Raw genomic sequence first — 26,704 nt, 5'->3', positions numbered from 1 at the left:
GGGAGATGATCGTGCTGTTTGAACCCCACGGAGCTTCTGTCACCCTGCTGGCCTTCTCACTCTCCCTTCAACCCGGTAGCAGCGGGGATCATGTTTCTTAATGGTCCTCCAAGCAAGAAAAATGAGAAAAAATCACCCCTCACACAAACCATTTCATAATATATATCAAAGCAGTTGTGATCAGATTATGTATCATCTATTTTGGGGGTTTAAATCATGGCACAAATTTGGCCCGTCGCTGCTACATGGTAAAGCCACAAATTTGGCCCGTCGCTGCTACACGGTAAAGCCACAAATTTGGCCCGTCGCTGCTACATGGTAAAGCCACAAATTTGGCACGTCGCTGCTACACGGTAAAGCCACAAATTTGGCACGTCGCTGCTACACGGTAAAGCCACAAATTTTGGCCCGTCGCTGCTACACGGTAAAGCCACAAATTTGGCCCGTCGCTGCTACACGGTAAAGCCACAAATTTTGGCCCGTCGCTGCTACACGGTAAAGCCACAAATTTGGCCCCTCGCTGCTACCGGGTCAAACACACCCAAACGAAAATGGATGCAATGTTTGAACTCCAGCGGGGGGGGTGTCACCTTCATTTCCCTCCCCTCTTCACACGCATCCCTCGCTTTGCACTCACCCAAACAAAGGGAGACGAACGTACTGCTTGGACTCAACATAGCTTCTGTCACCTTGCCCTTCCATATCCCTTCGATCTACCCTTATCCAGTAAAAGGAAGATGAACGCACTGCATGACCTCCACCTGGCTTTTGTCACCTTGCCCTTCCCTCCCTTCGCTTCGCCCTTACCCCGACCTTCCTTCAACTCCACTTGGCTACTGTCACCTTGCCCTTCCCACCCTTCGCTTTCCTTACCCCGACCTTCCTTCAACCCCACCTGGCTCCTGTCACCTTGCCCTTCCCACCCTTCGCTTCGCCCTTACCCCGACCTTCCTTCAACTCCACCTGGCTCCTGTCACCTTGCCCTTCCCACCCTTCCTTCTTCATCCCTCTCTCTGCCCTCACACAAGGAAACGAAGATGAGCACAGTGTTTGAGCTTCGTCTGGCGGCTGTTACCTTGTCTCTTTCGTTCCTCAGTTACTGTTTCTCGGTTTGCTTTTGATTTCTTAACGCACAGTTCTTTACGGGTGGCAGACAGTGTGCTACGTGTGTCTATTCCCGTTAGTGCATGTGTTAAATTGATTCTCGTACATTTGTTCTTTAGTGATTCTTATATAGTTGCCATGGATGAAAATTATATACCGTCGTAGTTGTGTCTGTCTCTCTTGGTCCTCCCGCACCTTGGATAGAGTGGTGACCAAGACCTAGGAGACAGTGGCCGGGCAGTGACGGACAGTGATCGCGGCGCCAAGTCCTCCCCCTTGACCGCCCCGTGCCGCCCCGTGCCGCCTCCCGCCGCGGTCGGCACCCGAAAGGTCACTTGAAGGCCCCTTGCCACACACTCGTATTAAGAGGCGTGCAGGAGGAAATAAAGGGATCATTGAACTCCTTGTGTATTGCAAAATAATGTATTTAATATTTATAATAAATTATTAAATAAGTCGCGGCGGGTTGTCCGGCGCCGCGTGTGAGAGTTGCTCGCTCGGGTCGTCGTAAGGAGTCGTTGTGTCTACTTGGACTCGTTGGAGTTGGAGCCGTAGTAGCGGAAGGACTCGTTGGACTCGGCGGACTCGAATGACGCGGATCCCTCGTACTGGACGTCAGCGATGTAGCCGTCGTCACCGTCGACGACGTAGGAGACCTTCTGCACGCGGCCGTCGGGGAGCTGCACGTAGTAGGAGCCCTGGGTGTGGTCGCGGTCGCGGGCCTCTTCCTGGCCGTAGTGGTTGTCTGAGGGGGAGTGGTCAACTTCCCACTTGAAGTTGTACTGGGCCTCGGAGGACTCGAAGGACTCGGAGGATCCACGCTGAAGGAGGAAGGATCTGGTTAGTGCCACGCTCAAGACAATATCCTGACATCACCAATATCGCATCGAGCGGCTTCAAAAAACAACAGAGGACGCAACACTCACCCTGGGGACGCCGTAACCCCTGAACTCATCACTGTCGGCGGCGACCATGGCGACGAGGCCGAGGAGGATGACGATCTGGACGGGAAAAGAAGACAAATCAAGTCAAGGCATCACATCACCTTGCCGCGCACCAGTCCACGAGGCTGAGACAACGGGCCACACTTACTACTGAACATCTCGGCGCCCAAGCACACACACACACACACACACACACACACACACACACACCAGCGTTACCAAATTATCGTACTCAGCCACGCAGCACATTGTATTTTCCGGTTTCTGAGTCACAGCGATCGCAAACAAACACCAATAAGTAACGCTTTTATCAATAACTTTAACTGGAATCTCGTCATCTGTGTGGGTAGGAGAGTTTTGGGGCCTGGAAGTGATAAATGCGATGTTTTGAGTACGATAACATGGTGAAGCTGACACACGCACACATTTGACATGGCTTTCCTAGGAGTTGTGGGGCTTTCCATGGGTAGTTTTTTTTTACCCTGGTGTGAGTTTGACAAGGCTTCTGTGCCATGGACTCTAAAATAACACTCCTGAGAAACTATATTGCGTCTTTTTTTTGGCTTTTAGAAATAACTGATGTGAGAGTTGGCAGCGTCTAATACCGACCAGGAACTTCATGTCCTTCAAACTAATATATTATCCAAAGAAACCTCGGCCTGTGCCATAGACTCTAAAATAACACTCCTGAGAAACCATATTGCCTCTTTTTGGAGCTTTTAGAAACAACTGATATGAGAGTTGGGAGCGTCTAATGAAAATACCGACCAGGAACTTCATGTCCAAACTAATATTTCCATGGCTATCCTTTGTTGCTATTGATATTCTAAGCTCTGATATTATCCTAAGAAGCCTAGCTCAGCCACTTAGAACCACTTAGAAACAACTGATATGAGAGTTGGCAGCGTCTAAGAAAATACCGACCAGGAACTTCATGTCCAAACTAATATTTCCATGGCTATTCTTTGTTGCTATTGATATTCTGAGCTGTGATATTATCCTAAGAAGCCTAGCTCGGCCACTGTCTTTGTTCACCTTGGCGTTCATGTTGATGGTTTGAGAGTCGGTAGTGAGCTGACTGTACCGCTGCCCTCCGTCGCCGCCAATATATAGGGGCAGCGCCGGCGACTCCGAGGTCAGTCTCCCCGCTCACTCCACGCGTTGGCCAATCACTCACCGACGGAGGCTGCTGGTCGGGGTGTGATTACCAGTTTTTATTGATCATTGCTGTAAAGGCTTGTCGTTGGGGTCATTCATGTTGGGGGCATTCTCGCGCGGCTATCACGGGGATGACTTCTGTAGCTCGCTGTCAGTGTGTCTTCCTCCTGTGTCTCTGCTGGAAGATGAGGACGTGACTTGCTTTTACGAGGACGACACAGCTTTTTTTTTTTTTTTTTCGTTGTGGCGGATGAACTTAAGGAGCTAAAGTTGACAGTTTCTTCAGTTGCTTTTACGAGGACGACACAGCTTTTTCTTTTGTTGTTGTTGTGGCAGTGAACATAAGGAGCTAAAGTTAACAGTTTCTTCAGTTGCTTTTACGAGGACGACACAGCTTTTTTTGTTGTTGTTGTTGTGGCAGTGAACATAAGGAGCTAAAGTTGACAGTTTCCTCAGTTGCTTTTACGAGGACAACACACCTTTTTTTTTCTCGTTGTGGTGGATGAACTTAAGGAGCTAAAATTGACAGTTAGCTCAGTTGCTTTTACGAGGACGACACACCTTTTTTTTTTCGTTGTGGCAGTGAACATATTAAACCTCCATATTAATACCTGATACCTCCATGTTAAACCTCCATACTAATACCTTTAAGGAGCTAAAGTTGACAGTTTCCTCAGTTAGTGTAAAATGTTTTCCTCTCTCGCCTTTCACTCACCCCTCGAAAAAAAAGTTCACATGCTCCTCAGTGGGTATGTAATCACTTGCTTCCATGATCTAATTACCTACCTGTTGACTTATGTACCAGACCCTTTCGCCATTCAATTATAGACGTTTTGTATAGTAGATAAACATAAGGTTCTAAAGTTGACATATTCCTCTGCTAGTATAAAATGCCTCCTCTCTCCATTTGGTCACTTGCTATACTACTGTCTTATGCAGCAGACCCTTACGACATTCAGTTATAGACGTTTTGTATAGTAGATAAACATAAGGTTCTAAAGTTGACATTTTCCTCTGTTAGTATGAAATGTGTCCTCTCTCCATTTGGTCACTGGCTATACTACTGTCTTATGCAGCAGACCCTTACGACATTCAGTTACAGACGTTTTGTATAGTAGATAAACATAAGGTTCTAAAGTTAACATATTCCTCAGTTAGTAAAATTTTCTTCTTACTTGATTTGGTCCCTGAGTTATGTACCAAACACTGTCGTCTTTTACCCATAGATACTTTGCAGCAGATTTTTTTTTTTTTTTTTTTTTTTTTTTAGGATCTGAATTTAACACTCGGCGCGGTGGGTACGTTTTTTCACAGGAGAGGAGGCACTTCACAGGGGCAAGGAGGCACTTCACAGGGGCAAGGAGGCACTTCACAGGGGCAAGAAGGCACTTCACAGGGGCAAGGAGGCACTTCACAGGGGCAAGGAGGCACTTCACAGGGGCAAGGAGGCACTTCACAGGGGCAAGGAGGCAGTTCACAGGCGCACTGAGGCACTTCACAGGGGCAAGAAGGCACTTCACAGGGGCAAGTAGGCACTTCACAGGGGCAAGAAGGCACTTCACAGGGGCAAGAAGGCACTTCACAGGGGCAAGAAGGCACTTCACAGGGGCAAGAAGGCACTTCACAGGGGCAAGGAGGCACTTCACAGGGGCAAGGAGGCACTTCACAGGGGCAAGGAGGCACTTCACAGGGGCAAGGAGGCACTTCACAGGGGCAAGGAGGCACTTCACAGGGGCAAGGAGGCACTTCACAGGAGAGGAGGCACTTCACAGGGGCAAGGAGGCACTTCACAGGAGAGGAGGCACTTCACAGGGGCAAGGAGGCACTTCACAGGGGCAAGGAGGCACTTCACAGGGGCAAGGAGGCACTTCACAGGGGCAAGGAGGCACTTCACAGGGGCAAGGAGGTACTTCACAGGGGCAAGGAGGCACTTCACAGGGGCAAGGAGGCACTTCACAGGGGCAAGAAGGCACTTCACAGGGGCAAGAAGGCACTTCACAGGAGAGGAGGCCCTTCACAGGGGCAAGGTGGCACTTCACAGGGGCAAGGAGGCACTTCACAGGGGCAAGGAGGCACTTCACAGGGGCAAGGAGGCACTTCACAGGGGCAGAGGCACTTCACAGGGGCAAGGAGGCACTTCACAGGGGCAAGGAGGCACTTCACAGGGGCAAGAAGGCACTTCACAGGGGCAAGAAGGCACTTCACAGGGGCAAGGAGGCACTTCACAGGGGCAAGAAGGCACTTCACAGGGGCAAGAAGGCACTTCACAGGGGCAAGGAGGCACTTCACAGGGGCAGGAGGTGCTTCACAGGGGCAAGGAGGCACTTCACAGGGGCACGGAGGCACTTCACAGGGGCAAGGAGGCACTTCACAGGGGCAAGGAGGAACTTCACAGGGGCAGGAGGCACTTCACAGGGGCAAGGAGGCACTTCACAGGGGCAAGGAGGCACTTCACAGGGGCAAGGAGGCAATTCACAGGGGCAAGGAGGCACTTCACAGGGGCAAGGAGGCACTTCACAGGGGCAAGGAGGCACTTCACAGGGGCAAGGAGGCACTTCACAGGGGCAAGGAGGCACTTCACAGGGGCAAGGAGGGAGTTCACAGGGGCACGGAGGCACGTCACCGGGGCAAGGTGGAAATTCACAGGGGCAAGGAGGCACTTCACAGGGGCAAGGAGGTACTTCACAGGGGCAAGGAGGCACTTCACAGGGGCAAGGAGGTACTTCACAGGGGCAAGGAGGCACTTCACAGGGGCAAGGAGGCACTTCACAGGGGCAAGGAGGTACTTCACAGGGGCAAGGAGGTACTTCACAGGGGCAAGGAGGTACTTCACAGGGGCAAGGAGGTACTTCACAGGAGAGGAGGCACTTCACAGGGGCAAGGAGGTACTTCACAGGGGCAAGGAGGTACTTCACAGGAGAGGAGGCACTTCACAGGGGCAAGGAGGTACTTCACAGGGGCAAGGAGGTACTTCACAGGGGCAAGGAGGTACTTCACAGGGGCAAGGAGGCACTTCACAGGGGCAAAGAGGAGAGAGGAAACAAAAGCTCTCACTCCATTCCTTTCTTTAACTACCAACGCCATTTCCTCTGCCTACCCAACACTTACTCTTTCCAGCTTAGACACAATAGTAGATTAATCATATAGTCTGAAGTTCATATGTTCCTCACTGGGTAGATAATGACTTCTTCCCATGATGTTATTAGCTACACCAACGCTGCTAACATCTCTCTCCGCAACCAACACTTACTCTTTCAACAGTTTCCACGCCGCCTCGCTCGCCTTTCACTCACCCCGCGAAAAGTTCATATGCCTCAATGGGTATATAATCACTTCCTTCTATGATTTAACTACCTACCAGCGCTACTAACAACTCCCCCTGCACACCAAACACTTATTTGCCCTTTTTAGACACGATATTTCATTCTCCATACGATCTGAAGTAAAAAAACAGCCACTTCATTAACTAATTCAACTACCAACGTTACTAACACTACTAACAACTCTCTCTGCATACCAAACACTTACTCTTTCAACAATATCCATCCCACGCCTCACTCGCCTTTCACTCACCCCACGAAAAGAAGATCATATGCTCCTCAATGGGTATATAATCGCTTCCTTCTATGATCTAATTACCTACCAATGTTATTAAGTCTATCTGCATACCAAACACTATATAACTCTTTCCTTTCTCACACACGATACACCCTTTCCATATGATCTGAAGTAAAAAACAGTCACTTCGGGCCAGTCTTATAGTCCAGTCCAGCACGTTTATAAGCTCCCCAACCAAGCACAAAACACGACGAAAATTCCTTGTCTAGTTTTTTATTTATTTATTTATTTTTTATTTTTTTTTTACAGCTGAGGAGTCAGTTCAAGGGCATAAAAAAAAGGTAACAAATGTGAAGAAAAAAAACACTATACAAGGAATTTTCGTCGTTTTTGTGTTTGGTTGGGGAGCTTACAAACGTGCTGGACTGTAAGACTGGCCCTTCATTAACTAATTCAACTACCAACACTACTAACAACACTACTAACAACACTACTAACAACTCTCTATGCATACCTAACACTTACTCTTTCAACAATTTCCACCCCACGCCTCGCTCGCCTTTCACTCACCCCGCGAAAAGAAGATCATATGCTCCTCAATGGGTATATAATCGCTTCCTCCCATGATCCAATTACCTACCAACATTATTAAGTCTATCTGCATACCAAACACTTAATCTTTCCTTTCTTACACACGATACAGCCTTCCCATATGATCCGAAGTAAAAAAACAGTCACTTCATTAACTAACTCAACTACCACCGTTACTAACACTACTAACAAGTCTCTCTGCATACCCAACACTTACTCTTTCAACAGTTTCCACGCCGCCTCGCTCGCCTTTCACTTACTCCGCGAAAAAAGTCTCGGCGCGCCTGACCCACATCCCCCCAAGCAGGAGCAGGGCGTGTCCCTCCGCGGCCCTGGCCCTGCAGGTGCTCGACTTTCCTAATACGGCGGCAGGCGAGGGCAACGATACACTTCTTCGGCCGAGGAATGCGCCTGTTTACTCCACCCGCCGGGAGACTCGATTGCAGGGGTGTGTTGTTTTCCTAGAGTGTTCGCGTGTTAGTGTAGGGTATCTGGGCGTCCTTAAGGGTGTTGAGATGTCATTTTAGGGGATCCACATGTCGGTTTAGGGGTATCAGTTGTCAGTTTTGGGTATTGAGGTGTCGTTTAGGGGATTCAAGGATCAGTTTAGGGTATTCAGGTAATTTAGGGTATTGAGATGTCACTGTGGGGTATTCAGGGGGAAACAAGGAAGGGGAAAGAATGAAGGGGAAGAGGGAAGGGAAACAAGGAAGGGGAAAGAATGAAGGGGAGAGGGAAGGGAAGGGAAACAAGGAAGGGGAAAGAATGAAGGGGAGAGGGAAGGGAAGGGAAACAAGGAAGGGGAAAGAATGAAGGGGAGAGGGAAGGGAAGGGAAACAACGGAAGTGTAAAGAATGAAGGAGAGGGAAGGGAAGGAAACAAGGAAGGGGAAAGAATGAAGGGAGAGGGAAGGGAAGGAAACAAGGAAGGGAAAGAATGAAGGGGAGGGAAGGGAAGGAAACATGGAAGGGTAAAGATTGATGGGGAGTGGGAATGGTAGGGAAACAAGGAAGGGGAAAGAATGAAGGGGAAGAGGGAAGGGAAGGGAAACAAGGGAAGGGGAAAGAATGAAGGGGAAGAGGGAAGGAAGGGAAACAAGGATGGGTAAAGATTGATGGTGAGTGGGAAGGGAAACAAGGAAGGGGAAAGAATGAAGGGGAGAGGGAAGGGAAACAAGGAAGGGGAAAGAATGAAGGGGAGAGGGAAGGGAAGGGAAACAAGGAAGGGGAAAGAATGAAGGGGAAGAGGGAAGGGAAGGGAAACAAGGAAGGGAAAGAATGAAGGGAGAGGGAAGGGGAAACAAGGAAGGGAAAGAATGAAGGGGAGAGGGAAGGGAAGGAAACAAGGAAGGGGAAAGAATGAAGGGGAGAGGGAAGGGAAGGGAAACAAGGAAGGGGAAAGAATGAAGGGGAAGAGGGAAGGGAAGGGAAACAAGGAAGGGGAAAGAATGAAGGGGAGAGGGAAGGGAAGGGAAACAAGGGAAGGGGAAAGAATGAAGGGGAGAGGGAAGGGAAGGGAAACAAGGAAGGGGAAAGAATGAAGGGGAGAGGGAAGGGAAGGGAAGGAAAAATGAAGAAGGGAAAACTAAAAGGGGATGAGGGTGGACGGGGGTAGGGGGAAGGGGTGCTGGTGGAGGCGGAGAAGGGAGGGCTGAGAGGGAGTTTTAGGGCGTGGGAGAGGGCTGAGAGGGAGTTTAAGGGCGTGGGAGAGGGCTGAGAGGGAGTTTAAGGGCGTGGGAGAGGGCTGAGAGGGAGTTTAAGGGCGTGGGAGAGGGCTGAGAGGGAGTTTTAGGGCTGGGGAGGGCTGAGAGGGAGTTTTAGGGCGGGGAGGGCTGAGAGGGAGTTTAGGGCGGGAGAGGCTGAGAGGGAGTTTAGGGCGTGGGAGAGGACTGAGAGGGAGTTTAAGGGCGTGGGAGAGGGCTGAGAGGAGTTTTTGGGCGTGGGAGAGGCCTGAGAGGGAGTTTTAGGGGGTGGGAGAGGGCTGAGAGGGAGTTTGAGGGCCGGGGAGGGCTGAGAGGAGTTTTAGGGCGTGGGAGAGGACTGAGAGGAGTTTAAGGGCGTGGGAGAGGGCTGAGAGGGAGTTTTAGGGCGGGGGAGGGCTGAGAGGGAGTTTTATGGCGTGGGAGGGCTGTGAGGGAGTGTTAGGGCGTGGGAGAGGGCTGAAAGGGAGTTTTAGGGCTGGGGAGGGCTGAGAGGGAGTTTTAGGGCGTGGGAGAGGACTGAGAGGGAGTTTTAGGGCGTGGGAGAGGACTGAGAGGGAGGTTTAGGGCGTGGGAGAGGAATGAGAGGGAGTTTTAGGGCGTGGGAGAGGACTGAGAGGGAGTTTTAGGGCTGGGGAGGGCTGAGAGGGAGTTTTAGGGCATGGGAGAGGGCTGAGAGGGAGTTTAAGGGCGTTGGAGAGGGCTGAGAGGGAGTTTAAGGGCGTGGGAGAGGGCTGGGAGGGAGTTTAAGGGCGTGGGAGAGGGCTGAGAGGGAGTTTGAGGGCGTGGGAGAGGGCTGAGAGGGAGTTTAGGGCGTGGGAGAGGGCTGAGAGGGAGTTTAGGGCGTGGGAGAGGGCTGAGATGAGTTTAAGGGCGTGGGAGGGCTGAGAGGGAGTTTTAGGGCGTGGGAGAGGGCTGAGATGAGTTTAAGGGCGTGGGAGGGCTGAGAGGGAGTTTAGGGCTGGGGAGGGCTGAGAGGGAGCTTTAGGGCGTGGGAGAGGGCTGAGAGGGAGTTTTAGGGCTGGGGAGGGCCGAGAGGGAGTTTAAGGGCGTGGGAGAGGACTGAGAGGGAGTTTAGGGCGTGGGAGGGCTGAGAGGGAGTTTAGGGCGTGGGAGGGCTGAGAGGGAGTTTAGGGCGTGGGAGAGGACTGAGAGGGGTTTTAGGGCGTGGGAGAGGACTGAGAGGGAGTTTTAGGGGGTGGGAGAGGGCTGAGAGGGAGTTTTAGGGCGGGGGAGGGCTGAGAGGGAGTTTTAGGGCGTGGGAGAGGACTGAGAGGGAGTTTTAGGGCGTGGGAGAGGGCTGAGAGGGAGTTTTAGGGCGTGGGAGAGGACTGAGAGGGAGTTTTAGGGCGTGGGAGAGGACTGAGAGGGAGTTTAAGGGCGTGGGAGAGGGCTGAGAGGGAGTTTTAGGGCGTGGGAGAGGACTGAGAGGGAGTTTTAGGGGGTGGGAGAGGGCTGTGAGGGGGTTTTAGGGCGTGGGTGAGGGCTGAGAGGGAGTTTTAGGGCGTGGGAGAGGACTGAGAGGGAGTTTAAGGGCGTGGGAGAGGGCTGAGAGGGAGTTTTAGGGCGTGGGAGAGGACTGAGAGGGAGTTTAAGGGCGTGGGAGAGGGCTGAGAGGGAGTTTTAGGGCGTGGGAGAGGGCTGAGAGGGAGTTTTAGGGCGTGGGAGAGGGCTGAGAGGGAGTTTTAGGGCGTGGGAGAGGGCTGAGAGGGAGTTTTAGGGCGTGGGAGAGGGCTGAGAAGGAGTTTTAGGGCGTGGGAGAGGGCTGAGAGGGAGTTTTAGGGCGTGGGCGAGGGCTGAGGGAGTTTTAGGGCGTGGGAGAGGACTGAGAGGGAGTTTTAGGGCGTGGGAGAGGGCTGAGAGGGAGTTTTAGGGCGTGGGAGAGGGCTGAGAGGGAGTTTTAGGGCGTGGGAGAGGGCTGAGAGGGAGTTTTAGGTCGAGCGGGCAGGCGAGGCACCCGTGTTCCCTCTTCATCGAGATAAGCCCAAGCAGTTCAAACGTCGACCTTGCCTCGTGACCACCAGCCTTCTGACACCTCGCGTACGCCTTGATTCATAGCGCTACCGTTGACCTCAGCCTCGGCCTCCAGGGTACAGTTTCTAGCGGGTGTTGCAAGTGGTCTGATTTGGGTGGAGTTAGGCGGCGCTGATGGCGGTGGTGGTGGTGATGGTGGTGGTGATGGTGGTGGTGGTGATGGTGGTGGTGGTGATGGTGGTGGTGGTGATGGTGGTGGTGGTGATGGTGGTGGTGGTGATGGTGGTGGTGGTGATGGTGGTGGTGGTGATGGTGGTGGTGGTGATGGTGGTGGTGCCCAGGATTGACTTTTTTCTTTCTTTCTTTCTTTCTTTCCTTCTTTCTTTCGCCGTGAGTGTGAGGTAAAGAGAATGGTTCACGTGTCTTCACTATTTCCACTCCAATACTAACTGCTATGTCGTTTTAACTCTTCTCTTTCCCTCAACAACAAGACTAACCTTCGCAACTACGTTCTCAGGATTGCTAAGTCAAGTTCTGGTCATCACAGCTCTATACCCCACCTTATCTTATTATTATTTACGTATCTTCACTATTTCCACCCCAGTACAAACTGTTATGTCATTTTAACTCTTCTTTCGCTCTCAAAAACAAGACTAACCTTCGCAACTACGTTCTCAGAATTGCTAAGTCAAGTTCTAGTCATCACAGCTCTTTATCCCATATTAGGTTCTTAATATTCACGTATCTTCACTATTTCCACTCCAATACTAACTGCTATGTCGTTTTAACTCTTCTCTTGCCCTCAACAACAAGACTAACCTCCGCAACAACGTTCTCAGGATTGCTAAGTCAAGTTCTAGTCATAACAGCTCTATACCCCACCTTATCTTATTATTTACGTATCTTCACTATTTCCGCTCCAATACTAACTGCTATGTCGTTTTAACTCTTCTCTTTCCCTCAACAACAAGACTAACCTTCGCAACTACGTTCTCAAAATTGCTAAGTCAAGTTCTAGTCATCACAGCTCTTTATCCCATATTAGGTTCTTAATATTCACGTATCTTCACTATTTCCACCCCAATACTAACTGCTATGTCGTTTTAACTCTTCTCTTTCCCTCAACAACAAGACTAACCTTCGCAACTACGTTCTCAGGATTGCTAAGTCAAGTTCTGGTCATCACAGCTCTTTACCTCACCTTATCTTCTTATTATTTACATATCTTCACTATTTCTACTGTAATACTAACTTCTACGTCACTATAACACTTCTCCGGCCCTCTGTAACAAATTTAACCTTCCTCACTGCATCCTCAAAGTCATGACATCTTTTTATAGTGTCTCAGCCTTTTAATTTTCACGTATCCTCTCTATTTTCACTCCACTATCAACTTCTTCATCACCGTCACTCTTCTGCAACGAGTCTAACCTTCGGCGCGGCGTTCCCAAGGTTAGCGTCCGCGGTTGTTGCTAACGCCTTCGTTGTTTTAGCCGAAGACGAGTTTTTGACTGACGCAGCAACCTCACCCGTGACCTTGGCTTTGTTAGCGGGCGAGAGCGGAGAGACGAGGCAGGGGGCGGGCGGGGAGGCGAGGTGGGCGGGGTGGAGCGTTGACCTACTGTGCTGTGGGCTGGTGGAGCATCTGCCCGGGGCGCCAGACAGACAGGGAGGGGAGCGGGGAGTGAGGGAGCGTTAACCTACAGTGCTGTGTGGTGGGGAGCCTTTGCCTTCGACGGTATAGACTATAGACAGACACAGATAGACAAACACAGACAGAACAGGGTAGGAAGGGGCTTCTAAAAGGGCTATTACACTGGGCAAATTTTCCGTGGATCTTCAGTCAAACCACGACTTCTGCTGGCGTGGTTCTCATATTTCCGTGGTTTTCTGACGTGTCCACGATCTTCCAAAGCTACGGTAGATTTCACCGAAGGACGACGGTATTACTCACCATCATCAGCAGCAATAACAAGAAACAAATGAGAACCACGCCAGCGGAAATCGTGGTTTGACTGAAGATCCACGAAAAATTTGCCCAGTGTAATAGCCCCTTAAGGACCAATTCAAGTACCCAAGTCACGCCTGCATCCTTCTGTCACGCTGAGTCACGCTACCCTCTTCCTACCCTCGTCGTGATATGGCTTCAAGAGGTCGGTTAACACACACTGTCTATCCACCATCCGTCGTCCCCGTGAACTACAGCTGTTTGGGTTAAGTTAGTAATAGATTTAGGGTCTTTCAAGCTAATATCTCACCTTCCTGTTTGGTCTCCTTATCCTACGTGCCATAGATTACACACACTTCTCTTTCGGCCACTTCTCTCTGATCTTTTTAGGAGCAGTGAGTAGCGGGCTTTTTTTCATTATTGTTTTCTTTTTTTTAACCCAGTAGCAGCAACGGGCCAAATTTGTGGCTTCACCGTGTAGCAGCGACGAGCCAAATTTGTGACTTTACCGTGTAGCAGCGACGAGCCAAATTTGTGGCTTCACCGTGTAGCAGCGACGGGCCAAATTTGTGACTTTACCGTGTAGCAGCGACGGGCCAAATTTGTGGCTTTACCGTGTAGCAGCGACGAGCCAAATTTGTGCCATGATATAAACCCCCGAAAATAGATGATACATAATCTGATCACAAATGCTTTGATATATATTATGAAATGGTTTATGTGAGGGGTGATTTTTTTTTTTTTCATTTTTCTCGCTTGGAGGGACCATTAAGAAACATGATCCCCGCTGCTACCAGGTTAAGCCCTTGAACTGTTTCCTTTGCTGTAAAAAAAAAAAAAAAAAAAAATCCACTAATCCGTCTAATCCACGCAACTATCATAGGTGTTTGTCACTTGGTCTCATTAACCCACCTGGCATAACTACGTACAGGTGTGTTGAATTGGCACTTAGCTTGGCACTGGACTATTCCGGCACTCCATCTACTACTACTACCAATACTTCTACCCGTGACCTAACCTGCCCCAATCCACATGAGAAATTGAGTTCTGCATTTCTTTTCACCCATACTTTCCCCCTCGTCCCAAACCTGTTGATGGTATCTGATAATTCCGTCACGATTTCTGAGTCTTGTCGTGAGGTGGTGGACTTGTTGCCGCTGAGATGTGTGTTCGTGTGTGTGTGTGTGTGTGGGGGGGGGGGGGGGGAAGGGGGGGGTGGGGGTGGGGGGAGGGATGGAGCTGGCGTGTGGTTGGTGATAAGAATAGATAGATAGATAGATAGATGTACCATAGATAGATAGAGAGAGAGAGAGAGAGATTGACTGATTGACTGACTGACTGACTGACTGACTGACTGACATTGACTGATAGAGAGAAAGACCATAAATAAACATAGACCAAAGATTAGCAAATTGATAGATAGACAGACAGACAGATAGACAGATAGATCGAGAGAGAAATTGCTACTTACTTCACTGAAAAAAAAATAGATATATAGATAGATAGATAAATAGACCAAGCCTCATGTGTAACTCCCTTAATGGTCTTACTAGAAGGGTAAAACAAGTAAGACTTCAGACCATAAGCTTGCGAAAGACCTGTTGTAAGACCCTACTGGAGGTGGTGGAGGTGGTGGTGGAGGTTGTGGTGGTGGTAATGGAGTTGGTGGTGGAGGAGGTGGTGGAGGTGGTGGTGAAGGTTGTGGTGGTGGAGGAGGAGGTGGTGGAGGAGGTGGTGGTGGTGGTGGTCACGTCGCAGCCACCACCACCACCACGCCCAACACATGTACCAGGCTTCGAATCCCCTCTATCACATCCCACAACACCTTACCTAACCCACTGGACAAGCCCCGTGAGCCATAGACTTGCATTCATTCACATCCCTTCACTTACCAACCCAAGAATCCACCAGCAGTACGTTCGTTGCACTGCATATTAAAACGGACCTGGCTATCTGTTTTTTGTATCGTCTAAGTTTCTTCACTTGTTTCGTAGTCAGTGATTGCAGGCGAGGGAGGGTTGGGAGTCTGGGTGTTGGTTGGAGGGCTTCAGAGCTGCCCGCCGTGGATATATATATTGGATGCAGAGAGGATCAGCTGCACAGTCAGCTTCTGCATCGACTCAACACACACCATGAACGCCAAGGTAACTGTTGCACCTCTTCTTGCATTGATAACTTGGGTCTTCGTACATTGAACTGACCACCAGATGCCCCGACCGCCTCCATCCCCCTCTCTTCCATACTTACAGATGATGAAATGGATGTATAAAAGCAGTTAGAAGCTAATGATACCTTAGAGGGAGATTGAGGGACGGGATGGGATTTCTGGACCAGTTTAGTGCATGAGGATTGTAATATATAACATGGATAACAAAATACAATGACAGTGATTTAGCTTAATGATATCTTAATGCTATAGTCTTGTCGCATATCCATAGCAATTACATTACCAAGGCTGTGTCCGCAACGGGAATTCACTGACCCTTTCCATTACCCTCAGATCGCCCTAATCTAATCTATTCCCTCGTATCCTTCCTTCCTCAGATCGTCATCTTCCTGGGCCTGGTCGCCATGGCCGCCGCCGACAGTGACGAGTTTAGGGGCTACGGCGCGCCCAGGGTGAGTCAGCTGGCACTTGTTCTGTTCCTCGAGACTCAAAAGTGATGACTGACAACACGGCCAAAGACTTCCAGTGGCCGATAGTGATGTAGAGTGGCTAGGATGTCCCTGTGGTAATCTAGAGTCCTTCCTCCTGCAGCGTGGATCCTCCGAGTCCTACGAGTCCTCCGAGGCCAAGTACAACTTCCAGTGGGCCGTGGACCACGACCCCTCCAGCAACGAGTTCGGCCACCAGGAGACCCGCGATGGAGACGACACCAAGGGGTCCTACTACGTGCAGCTCCCCGACGGCCGCGTGCAGCAGGTCGCCTACTACGTCAACGGCGACTCTGGCTACATCGCCGACGTCAAGTACACCGGGTCCGCTGAGTCCTTCGAGTCCGACGAGTCCAACGAGTCCTTCCGCTACTACGGCTCCAACGAGTCCAAGTAGATTCCCGACCCTCCCGATGTCCCAAGACCACCGATTCTGTCCCGACCTCTCCCGTGGCAGTGTTTATTTATCATTTTATTTATTTCATCGACTCAATAAAGCATGAAAGGTTAATCTGTTCTTGTGTGGTTCCTCTATTCACCAACTGACTCTCTTCCCGACACTAAATCTATATAACCTCCACTTAAGGCATTCAATCGTACTTGCTAAACCTACACCAGCCAGCGAAGTGCCAAATGGGCCGCTGGTTAAGTCCGTCCTTGTGTGGTTCCTATATTCACCATCTGCCTCTCCTCCCGACGTTAAATCGCTCATTAAATCCTTACCCGTCCTTCCTGCGTACTTCCCTGCAAGACACCCCAGCCAGCAGACGCTACCCCTACCCTTCCTTCCCGCACATGACAACCTTACACAAAACAGTCCAGCCGTCACTGAGTCCAAGTAAACGACGTGCCTCCCTTACCTTATCCTAACCCTTACCCTTCCCCCATGAGGACGCCCTTACCCAAAACAGTCCAGCCGTCACTATGTCCCTAAACGGCCATGTCCTTATCTATGTCATTATTTATTTCGTTATTTATTAAGGTCTCCCACCGCATACCTTGTTTCTGTTCGAATATACTTTTTTCTGGTGTTTCATGAGGGGGAATCTTGGACGGCCCCAGCCCTATAGTGGAGCAGACGAACTGTATTTATAGTGGCTGCCGTGGTGTACGACTCTTGCGCAACGTTGCTAGATTGTCGTACTCAGCCGATTATATTTCCCGACTTCCTACCCCCAAACTGTCTTCTGGGCTCCAATAAGGAAACTAATTTATTGTTATCGTTAAAAGAGTTAGATCCTGATGTTTCTTGGCAATAGTTAGGCGTCAGAAACAGGTAAATACTATGCCCTGAGTACGACAATCTGGCAACGGTGCTCTTGCGTGGTATACGAGTTCTGCAGTCCATACGAGTCCGGGTCAGCGATGGGTATACATGTGACCTAGCCGTTGCCCACTGAGTTTAGATTGCCAGCTTGTACCTCTCTAGAACTATCTGAGGGGATTTTTCGGTCGTATTCCAAGACATTTCGCCGCCCAAGAACACCTCTTTGACAAGGCTTTCGTGGGAGTTGTGTGCATTTCCAGGAGTAGTTTTAAGACCCTGGTGGTAGTTTGATCCTTCTTCTGTGCCGTGATCCTGAAGAAACACTCATTAGAACACGACTGACCTCCTCTTTGACCTTTAGAAATAGCTGATGTGAGAAGCGAACGTGTCTTATAATACCAACATAATACCTGAGGAGCTTCCTAAAATTAAGTTCTTCCATATAGAGCAAAGACAAACATGTATATATCTAGAGTGTTGCCTCATATATAGTCTCCTAGGAAGGCTTTTAGGAGTCTTGCAGTGTTTTAGAGAGAGAGAGAGAGAGAGAGAGAGAGAGAGAGAGAGAGAGAGAGAGAGAGAGAGAGAGAGAGAGAGAGAGAGAGAGAGAGAGAGAGAGAGAGAGAGAGAGAGAGAGAGTGTGTGTCCTAAAATATGTTGCAGTGTTATGAAAGAGACAGAGAGAGAGAGAGAAGGAGAAAGAGAAGGAAAAACACAAACCCAGAGAAACAGAGAAGCGAAAGGAAACAAAAATAAAACAAATAAAACAACCAAAATAAGATAAAAGAAAGAGAATAAGAATAAGAAAATAGGAGAAAGTAAGTGAAGGAAACAATAAGAAAAGAAAATAAGAATAAGATAAGAGAAAACAGAGATAAGCTACATAGATAGATAGATAGATAGATAGATAGATAGATAGATAGATAGATGTAGAGAGAGACGCAACCCGGCAATAAATCATAATAAAAAAATAATATATGGCATCTCAATTTTACACGCTGCAGTTGCCACACGCAGAATATATTTTTTTTTTTTTTTTAGAGAGAGAGAGAGAGAGAGAGAGAGAGAGAGAGAAAACGCCCTTACCAGTGTGAAATCAAAGTTACCTATTAAAGACGTTTTCACAATCAGCACTTCTGAGATAATGAAGAGAGAGAGAGAGAGAGACATACATACATACATACATACATATATACATACATACAGACAGACAGACAGACAGACAGACAGACAAACAGACAGACAGACAGACAGACAGACAGACAGACAAACAGACAGACAGACAGAGAGACAGACAGACAGACAGAAGGACCCATCATAAACCTGTCTTGTACCTGTCTGACTGTCGTTCTTCATATCTATTATTTAACAGCCATATACTTTAGCGGAGATGATTAATTTCCTCACTATTAATAAAGCGATCACGACATGGCTGAAAATGTAAACTGGTATAGAGAAGCAAACCGATTTAGGAACGAACGAGAGGAATGGAGGAAAGGATAAGAAAGGGAATGGAAAAAAAGAGAGGAAGGGAAGAGATAGAGAAGGAAGAACAGAGAAATGAATGAAAAAGGGAGAGATACGGATGAGAAAGGGACAGTTTAGAGAGGGAAACGATAGAGGAGTGGATGAGAGGGATAGAGGAACAGATTTTACAGGCCAAAGAGGGAGAGACAGTGATATATTCTGAGCGTGTAGGATGTAGGATGTGACCTGTGTTAGTGTTAAGCTGCTACCGACATCCCTTGACGTACTAATGCACCCAGTAGTCTTTAATGTGTTGTCGCAATCCCGTGTTTTCATCACCAGAAGCAGCCCGACACGTTCTCCGCCTCTGAGTGTATGTACAAGCCGTCTCTCGCCTTCACAACTGGGTGCTTGCGAAACGCTGCGTCGAGTCCCGCTTCGTCAAGGTCAGCCTGGTAAACAAACAGCCCTGGATGTCGGCCACAGTACATCATTTGAGCGATGGCAGGGTGTGAGCGACACAATTGGGTATTGCAGTGCAGTTTATTAATGAATTGTTGATGGAAATAAATAGCATGGGGTGATGAAGGCGTGATTACATCTTGAGGGTCGTTGAGCCGGGCAGGGCCGGGGCGCTGAGGTCGGGTTGTCTTGGTTTACTTGGACTCGTTGGAGCCGTAGTAGCGGAAGGACTCGTTGGACTCGTCGGACTCAAAGGACTCGGCGGATCCGGTGTACTTGACGTCGGCGATGTAGCCGTCGTCACCGTCGACGACGTAGGAGACCTGCTGCACGCGGCCGTCGGGGAGCTGCACGTAGTAGGAGCCCTGGGTGTGGTCGCCGTCGCGGGCCTCCTTGTGGCCGAATTCGTTGCTGGAGGGGTCATGGTCCACGGCCCACTGGAAGTTGTATTTGGCCTCGGAGGACTCGAAGGACTCGTAGGACTCGCGGCTGTCGGCCACGGCCAGGGCGACGAGGCCCAGGAAGACGAGGAGCTGGAAGAAGGAATGAAGACATGGAACAAAGACTCTGTTACAATGGTTGGTGTGTGCCGCCAACACGGTATTCACGGCAACGCAATGAAGACTGTGTGAGCCTGGGCGGCTGGAGGCTGAGGCGCGGCCCCCGCCCTGCCGTCCTCAGCCCGCCGCTACCCAGCCAGACACAGTATTTAGGAAGCGCCAGGGCCAGGCTGAGGTACCTTGGCGTTCATGGTGGTTGTGTGGTCGGTGCTGAAGCTGACTGTAACCCTTCCGCCGCCCGCCGCCAATATATAGCGGCGGCGGCCACTGTTTTTACGGTGTTGTTTCGTGTGTTCCGCTGAGCCAACCAACCACTCCCTCGGCGCAACGCAACCTCTTTTGTAATGTCCTGCCAAGGTCAGTTGTTGCATAGCAACCTATTGGCGGCGAAGGTGTGCGCGGTTTTTGTGAGGGAAAGGTTCACGCACACAGCCGCGCTCACACACGCGTTGCTCCGGTAGCTCAGTGGACTAAGCTTTGTCAGTTTGCCCTATCAGGCATACTGAAGTTCAAGCCCCGCTCAGGCTGAAAGATTTTTCCGCCGACAAGGAGTGGTCTCCGTGCCCTCTTGAGCAAGGTGTGAGGGTGAAGGCTCAACAGTACCCAGAGCATCGGCCAGCGAGCTCCGAAGGCCCTCACCGGCTTAGGTTGTGGTGAATTACCTCCCCCCACCCCTACACACACCAGTTGGCGGGCATCTCATCAAGTCTTAGGATGTAAGGGCTAACAATTCAGATTTTCGTTTGTCTAGGTACCGTTTAACCCCTTGATGATGTTGTCCTGACTCCCTGAGCGGCCGCCTGACGGTGAGACGTGAGGGTGCCGGGCGAGGGGACGCCGGGCACGTGCTGGACACCCAACACTCCGGGCAGCGGCGTGGGTGTGTGGGTCATGGAGTGCAGGCTGTAGCTCAATGAATACAAAGTGTTTTCACCCAGGACAGGTTTTACAATCCGAAGTGTTGCTGGGGAAGTCGCTCGTCCATTCCGCTTCAGTTGGTAATACGTTTTCGTGACGCAACAGAAACGAACATTAAGAACTTAACTTAGCTCACCCTGATACGTTTTTAAGATTAAGACTAGAGGCTCGTGGCTATGATTACGTGATAGAAACGTGAGTCGGACGCAGAGATGGACTGTCAGACGATTAATTAAGACGAGGCGAGGTCAACGTTACCAGATTATCGTACGCACAACATTGTACCTATTTTCCGGTTTCTGGCCCATAAATATTGCAAAAAAGAGCATCAATAATTACCGATTTAACAATAATTATAAATGCATATCGTTATCTTTGAGGGTGCGATAGTTTTTGGTCAGAAATCGGCAAAAACAATACGCCAAGTACGACAATCAGGTAACGTTGGGCGAGGTGCACAGCGGCTGGCCTCTGTGTGATACCGAGGCTGCAGTAACTTTGAATCCTTGCTCGTGTATGTCCCCCCCCCCACCCCCCACGGCTCTGTCCCGGCCTGCTACACTGCCTTACGTTATTCTATCTATCTCGCTCTTCCCTGTGTTTTCTATTTTCCTTTCTCCTCTTGTCTCTTCTCTTTTCATCTCCTCTCCTCTGCTGTTGTCACGTTCTTTATTTTCCTCCTCACTCCATACGAGGGCGGGCAAGGCCCCTATATATGGAAAGCATCTGTGCGGGGGAGATGAACTGGCGGAGACGATACAGAACGCCCAACCTCGAGGAAGCTGATTTAGTGAGAGAGATGTGAAGTTTCCAGATGAGATTTTGAGCTGAGGATAGACCGAGGATATTTTAGTGATTTATTTTTTTATGGATATTTATAGTCCGTCAAGGTCAGTCTTCGTGCGTGTATTAATATTAAGAGAACAGACAGACACACGAACATTAGCACCCAGATCACGTGCCCCAGACAACAGGTGAGTAATGGCGGCGCTGCTAAACTAGGCCTACAGGTGACGCGATAATAGTGCCGGGCGGGGGATGCAGAAATGACTCCTTTGAATAGGGAGGGGTCAAGGTGGCCTCCGCGGGGGTGCTCCACTTCAACGGCCGGGAAAAAACTGGCCCGCCGCGGCGTATATATTGGCGGCGGGCGCGAGGAGAAGGCACAGTCAGTCACCAGCTGCCACTCCACAACCATGAACGCCAAGGTGAGGACCGCTCCGTGCTCAGGCTGGGGGCCAGGGTACTTCGCTGCACTGAGCCACTGTCTGTCTGTCAAGGAAGATGTGTTGCCTTGATATCAGTGTGGGCTTATTTGTGTGCTCAGGCTGCTTACAGAGGCGGCCTGGGCTGAACCACTGTCCGTCTGTCAAGGAAGATGTGTTGCCTTGATATCAGTGTGGGCTTATTTGTGTGCTCAGGCTGCTTACAGAGGCTGCCTGGGCTGAACCACTGTCTGTCTGTCAAGGAAGATGTGTTGCCTTGATATCAATGTCGGCTTATTTGTGTGCTCAGGCTACTTACAGAGGCGGCCTGGGCTGAACCACTGTCTGTCTGTCAAGGAAGATGTGTTGCCTTGATATCAGTGTGGGCTTATTTGGGTTCTCAGGCTACTTACAGAGGCGGCCTGGGCTGAACCACTGTCTGTCTGTCAAGGAAGATGTGTTGCCTTGCTATCAATGTCGGCTTGTTTGGGTCCGTGTCTCATGTCGTTTGTTTCTTGTTTTTCCAGATCGTCATCCTCCTCGGCCTCGTCGCCATGGTCGCCGCCGACAGTGATGAGTTCAGGGGTTACGGCGTCCCCAGGGTGAGTGTTGCGTCCACTGTTGTTTTGGCAGCCACTCGATGCGATATTATGAGAGTGTTTAGTACAGCTGCTTGAACGTGACGCTAACCAGATCCTTCCTCCTTCAGCGTGGATCCTCCGAGTCCTTCGAGTCCTCCGAGGCCCAGTACAACTTCCAGTGGGCCGTGGACCACGACCCCTCCAGCAACGAGTTCGGCCACCAGGAGGCCCGCGACGGTGACGACACCAAGGGCTCCTACTACGTGCAGCTCCCCGACGGCCGCCTGCAGCAGGTCACCTACTTCGTTGACGGCGACAACGGCTACATCGCCGACGTCAAGTACACCGGCTCCGCTGAGTTCGACTCCGACGAGTCCAACGAGTCCTTCCGTTACTACGGCTCCAACTCCAACGAGTCCAAGTAGACGCCAGAGCCGCCGCGACGCCCCGGCCCGGACCACACCCGACAGTCAGACCCGCACCGCGACCCATGGCGGTCCGCACCATCTTAATTTATTTCATTATTTATTAAAAAACTTTCTCCTGACTCTCTTGTTTCTGTTCCACCGCGACAATTTACCACCACCAGCGAGGAGAAGAAACGCCCAGCGGCTTCAATAGCAACACGTCACATAACAGAGTGTCCTGAGGATATCCATTTTGTGTTCCCAGAGCTACAGCCGGTAAAGAGAGCACTGACTCCTGTACCCTATGGGCCACACAACAGCTGTAGACTGTGGAGAAACATCAACGACTCCTGCCTTCTATGAGTTACACACACACACACACACACACACACACACACACACACACGCTGGCCATCGTAACTACTGGTCCAGCTTTGCACACCTCATCCCACCGTAGCGCTGCCCCGGGATGATTGATTGGTTCTAGCGTTGACTCATCCAGACCCTTTTTTTGTGTGTACCTGAGGACGCAAAGGCCGGTGACGCAGCCCATTACGAGCCCACTTGTGTCTCCTTGACGTCAACAACCAGGAACACACTGTACGAGGATTGCGAAGACACACAAAAAAACAAGAGATGAGATAATAAATGAAAAGAAAAGAAAACGAAACAAAAACAATACAAGAATATCACAAAATAAAACAAAACAACAATCAAGAAGCTTCAAATCCTCGCTACCGGTCTGCCGCGGCTACTCAACGTGCCCAGCAACGTTGCCAAATTGTCGTACACTGAACATGCATATATCATTTTTAGGCTCCGAGACTGTCGTAACCACACAAATAACGATAGGAAATTAAAGTTAGCGTTAAAACTGTTAAATATTGATGGGTTTCGTTCTTTTTTGGTATAGTTATCGGTCAGGAACTATAAAAATGCAATGCGCTGAGTACGATAGTTTGCCCAGTGTCTCCCTCGCTGCCAACACTGCCCGTCACCGTCACCGAGGCGTTACTGAAGGTGGCTACGGACTTTCACCCCTAAACAAGCACCTCAGCCTATCTAACATGAATGACTTGTAAAACTTAATAGATCACAGTTTTCTTTTGTAGTAAAGGAAGCAGTTAAATAGCAAAAACAATAACAAAATACAACCACGCCGAAAAAAACTTGAGCCGCTTCCTCTGCTGTGAAGGAAAAAAGGGGGAGGCTGACTTGCACGAGAAAAGAGAAGAGGAAGCGGACGAAGGGATGAGAGAGCGTAATGAAGGGTCGTATTTTGAGACATTTCGCCGCCTAAGAACACATATTTGACAAGGCTTTCGTAGGAGTTGTGGGCATTTCCAGGGGTAGTTGTATGACCCTGGTGGTAGTCTGACCCTTCTTCTGTACCATGAACCTGAAGAAACACATATTTGACAAGGCTTTCGTAGGAGTTGTGGGCATTTCCAGGGGTAGTTTTATGACCCTGGTGGTAGTCTGACCCTTCTTCTGTACCATGAACCTGAAGAAACACATATTTGACAAGGCTTTCGTAGGAGTTGTGGGCATTTCCAAGGGTAGTTTTAAGACCCTGGTGGTAGTCTGACCCTTCTGCTGTACCATGAACCTAAAGAAACACACATTGGAACCCGACTGATCGCCTCTTTGACCTTTAGAAATACCAGATGTGATATGGCAATGTGTCTTGTAATACCAGCACTACACCAGAACTCACCCCACGACATCCCAGTGATACAAAGAAGAGTGTACAAATGAGCTAATCTCAAGCCCACCACCCGGGACTTAAAGGATTTCCGTTCGGTCATCATTTGAGAAACAGGGAGAATTAGCTAACACCCTCAATGCAGGCGTGAAAGCTATAATATCACCCAACAACGCCACATGCTGTTTCTAATGAGGCTCTGATGGAAATGTTCGTCTCTCTCTCTCTCTCTTTTTTTCTCTCTCTCTCTCTCTCTCTCTCTCTCTCTCTCTCTCTCTCTCTCTCTCTCTCTCTCTCTCTCTCTCTCTCTCTCTCTCTCTCTCTCTCTCTCTCTCTCTCTCTCTCTCTCTCTCTCTCTCTCTCTCTCTCTCTCTCTCTCTCTCTCTCTCTCTCTCTCTCTCTCTCTCTCTCTCTCTCTCTCTCTCTCTCTCTCTTATCCCTCCGTCTTCTCCCTTTGCTCCGTTCTCATTCAAATCAACCTCCCTCTTTCTTTTCTTACAGCAGGGGAAGCAGCTCAACGGCAAACTATATGAAACAAAAAAGACCGCTGTTCACTCCTATATCACTGCACAGGTAGCGATTATATGAGGCTTTTTGATTGTTGTTTTGTTTTGTATTGTGATTTTTTTTTTTTTTTTGTGTGTGTGTGTGTGTGTCTTTTTTGCCATTTTCCTTCAGTGTGTTCCTGGTTGTTGACGTCGAGGAGACACAGGGTTCGTAATGGGCTGCGTCACCGGCCTTTGCGTCCTCAGGTACACACAAAAAAAGGGTCTGGATGAGTCAACGCTGGAACAAATCAATCATCCCGGGGCAGCGCTACGGTGGGATGAGGTGTGCAAAGCTGGACCAGTAGTTACGATGGCCAGCGTGTGTGTGTGTGTGTGTGTGTGTGTGTGTGTGTGTAACTCATAGAAGGCAGGAGTCGTTGATGTTTCTCCACAGTCTACAGCTGCTGTGTGGCTCATAGGGTACAGGAGTCAGTGCTCTCTTTACCGGCTGTAGCTCTGGGAACACAAAATGGATATCCTCAGGACACTCTGTTATGTGACGTGTTGCTATTGAAGCCGCTGGGCGTTTCTTCTCCTCGCTGGTGGTGGTAAATTGTCGCGGTGGAACAGAAACAAGAGAGTCAGGAGAAAGTTTTTTAATAAATAATGAAATAAATTAAGATGGTGCGGACCGCCATGGGTCGCGGTGCGGGTCTGACTGTCAGGTTTGGTCCGGGCCGGGGCGTCGCGGCGGCTCTGGCGTCTACTTGGACTCGTTGGAGTTGGAGCCGTAGTAACGGAAGGACTCGTTGGACTCGTCGGAGTCGAACTCAGCGGAGCCGGTGTACTTGACGTCGGCGATGTAGCCGTTGTCGCCGTCAACGAAGTAGGTGACCTGCTGCAGGCGGCCGTCGGGGAGCTGCACGTAGTAGGAGCCCTTGGTGTCGTCACCGTCGCGGGCCTCCTGGTGGCCGAACTCGTTGCTGGAGGGGTCGTGGTCCACGGCCCACTGGAAGTTGTACTGGGCCTCGGAGGACTCGAAGGACTCGGAGGATCCACGCTGAAGGAGGAAGGATCTGGTTAGCGTCACGTTCAAGCAGCTGTACTAAACACTCTCATAATATCGCATCGAGTGGCTGCCAAAACAACAGTGGACGCAACACTCACCCTGGGGACGCCGTAACCCCTGAACTCATCACTGTCGGCGGCGACCATGGCGACGAGGCCGAGGAGGATGACGATCTGGAAAAACAAGAAACAAACGACATGAGACACGGACCCAAACAAGCCGACATTGATACCAAGGCAACACATCTTCCTTGACAGACAGACAGTGGTTCAGCCCAGGCCGCCTCTGTAAGTAGCCTGAGCACCCAAATAAGCCGACAGTGATACCAAGGCAACACATCTTCCTTGACAGACAGACAGTGGCTCAGCGCAGCGAAGTACCCTGGCCCCAGCCTGAGCACGGAGCGGTCCTCACCTTTGCGTTCATGGTTGTGGAGTGGCAGCTGGTGACTGACTGTGCCTTCTCCTCGCGCCCGCCGCCAATATATACGCCGCGGCGGGCCAGTTTTTTCCCGGCCGTTGAAGTGGAGCACCCCCGCGGAGGCCACCTTGACCCCTCCCTATTCAAAGGAGTCATTTCTGCATCCCCCGCCCGGCACTATTATCGCGTCACCTGTAGGCCTAGTTTAGCAGCGCCGCCATTACTCACCTGTTGTCTGGGGCACGTGATCTGGGTGCTAATGTTCGTGTGTCTGTCTGTTCTCTTAATATTAATACACGCGCGAAGAGTGACCTTGACGGACCAAAACTCGCACTCGTATAAGCACATCGGCTCCTCACTGCGCCTATTTGAAAACCCTCTCCTATAAGTTTTTGGGATTTTCGTGTATATACAGAAACATCACCAATAGACTAAACAAGAAGAACATGTAAACAAAACAAATGACAGTCGTGTATAAGGAAGATCTTAATCCCGTATTCTTCAACGTCACGGGGTCTTAGTTC

The 26,704-nt window shown here is 50.0% G+C and overlaps 5 protein-coding genes across 7 annotated transcripts in view; 2 read left to right on the top strand and 3 right to left on the bottom strand.

The window, feature by feature from the left end:
- LOC127004816 (pro-resilin-like) overlaps positions 1-3,169 on the bottom strand; it is a 13,353-nt gene extending 10,184 nt beyond the window's left edge. The window contains exons 1-3 of one of the 3 annotated variants that reach the window (XM_050872984.1): positions 3,084-3,169; positions 2,031-2,105; positions 1,500-1,925 (exon numbers count right to left, since the gene is read on the bottom strand). In XM_050872984.1, coding sequence (XP_050728941.1) covers positions 1,629-1,925; positions 2,031-2,105; positions 3,084-3,095 — 384 coding nt within the window. In that variant the 5' untranslated portion in view covers positions 3,096-3,169 and the 3' untranslated portion in view covers positions 1,500-1,628. Of the gene's footprint in view, positions 1-1,499; positions 1,926-2,030; positions 2,106-3,083 lie in introns of those variants that run through there. The other 2 variants (XM_050872989.1, XM_050872987.1) reach the window with 2 other exon arrangements.
- Positions 3,170-14,998: 11,829 nt separating this feature from the next.
- LOC127004818 (pro-resilin-like) lies at positions 14,999-16,142 on the top strand. Its single transcript, XM_050872991.1, has 3 exons — positions 14,999-15,120; positions 15,521-15,595; positions 15,735-16,142. Exons 1-3 carry the CDS (start codon positions 15,109-15,111, stop codon positions 16,026-16,028), a joined length of 381 nt encoding a protein of 126 aa, XP_050728948.1. The 5' UTR covers positions 14,999-15,108; the 3' UTR covers positions 16,029-16,142.
- A 2,752-nt stretch (positions 16,143-18,894) lies between these two features.
- Positions 18,895-19,709, bottom strand: LOC127004819 (pro-resilin-like). Its single transcript, XM_050872992.1, has 2 exons — positions 19,567-19,709; positions 18,895-19,360 (listed from the first exon to the last, which is right to left on the bottom strand). Exons 1-2 carry the CDS (start codon positions 19,576-19,578, stop codon positions 19,022-19,024), a joined length of 351 nt encoding a protein of 116 aa, XP_050728949.1. The 5' UTR covers positions 19,579-19,709; the 3' UTR covers positions 18,895-19,021.
- A 1,722-nt stretch (positions 19,710-21,431) lies between these two features.
- On the top strand, positions 21,432-22,638 carry LOC127004812 (pro-resilin-like). Its single transcript, XM_050872977.1, has 3 exons — positions 21,432-21,513; positions 22,038-22,112; positions 22,220-22,638. Exons 1-3 carry the CDS (start codon positions 21,502-21,504, stop codon positions 22,514-22,516), a joined length of 384 nt encoding a protein of 127 aa, XP_050728934.1. The 5' UTR covers positions 21,432-21,501; the 3' UTR covers positions 22,517-22,638.
- Positions 22,639-25,332: 2,694 nt separating this feature from the next.
- On the bottom strand, positions 25,333-26,257 carry LOC127004806 (pro-resilin-like). Its single transcript, XM_050872957.1, has 3 exons — positions 26,175-26,257; positions 25,859-25,933; positions 25,333-25,751 (listed from the first exon to the last, which is right to left on the bottom strand). The coding sequence occupies exons 1-3, from the start codon at positions 26,184-26,186 to the stop codon at positions 25,455-25,457; spliced, it is 384 nt and encodes a 127-aa protein (XP_050728914.1). The 5' UTR covers positions 26,187-26,257; the 3' UTR covers positions 25,333-25,454.
- Positions 26,258-26,704: the final 447 nt, after the last annotated feature.

This window comes from Eriocheir sinensis, chromosome 29 (assembly GCF_024679095.1).
Source record: "Eriocheir sinensis breed Jianghai 21 chromosome 29, ASM2467909v1, whole genome shotgun sequence".
NCBI classification, from domain to species: domain Eukaryota; kingdom Metazoa; phylum Arthropoda; class Malacostraca; order Decapoda; family Varunidae; genus Eriocheir; species Eriocheir sinensis.
This window is presented reverse-complemented; position numbering and strand designations above follow the sequence as displayed.

What these genes read in the sequence shown, in the direction of transcription:
- LOC127004806 (XM_050872957.1), bottom strand. An exon ending in GGGGTTACGGCGTCCCCAGG is followed by an intron (nt 25,752 to 25,858) that starts GTGAGTGTTGCG and finishes TTCCTCCTTCAG; the next exon opens with CGTGGATCCTCCGAGTCCTT.
- LOC127004812 (XM_050872977.1), top strand. An exon ending in GGGGTTACGGCGTCCCCAGG is followed by an intron (nt 22,113 to 22,219) that starts GTGAGTGTTGCG and finishes TTCCTCCTTCAG; the next exon opens with CGTGGATCCTCCGAGTCCTT.
- LOC127004818 (XM_050872991.1), top strand. An exon ending in GGGGCTACGGCGCGCCCAGG is followed by an intron (nt 15,596 to 15,734) that starts GTGAGTCAGCTG and finishes TTCCTCCTGCAG; the next exon opens with CGTGGATCCTCCGAGTCCTA.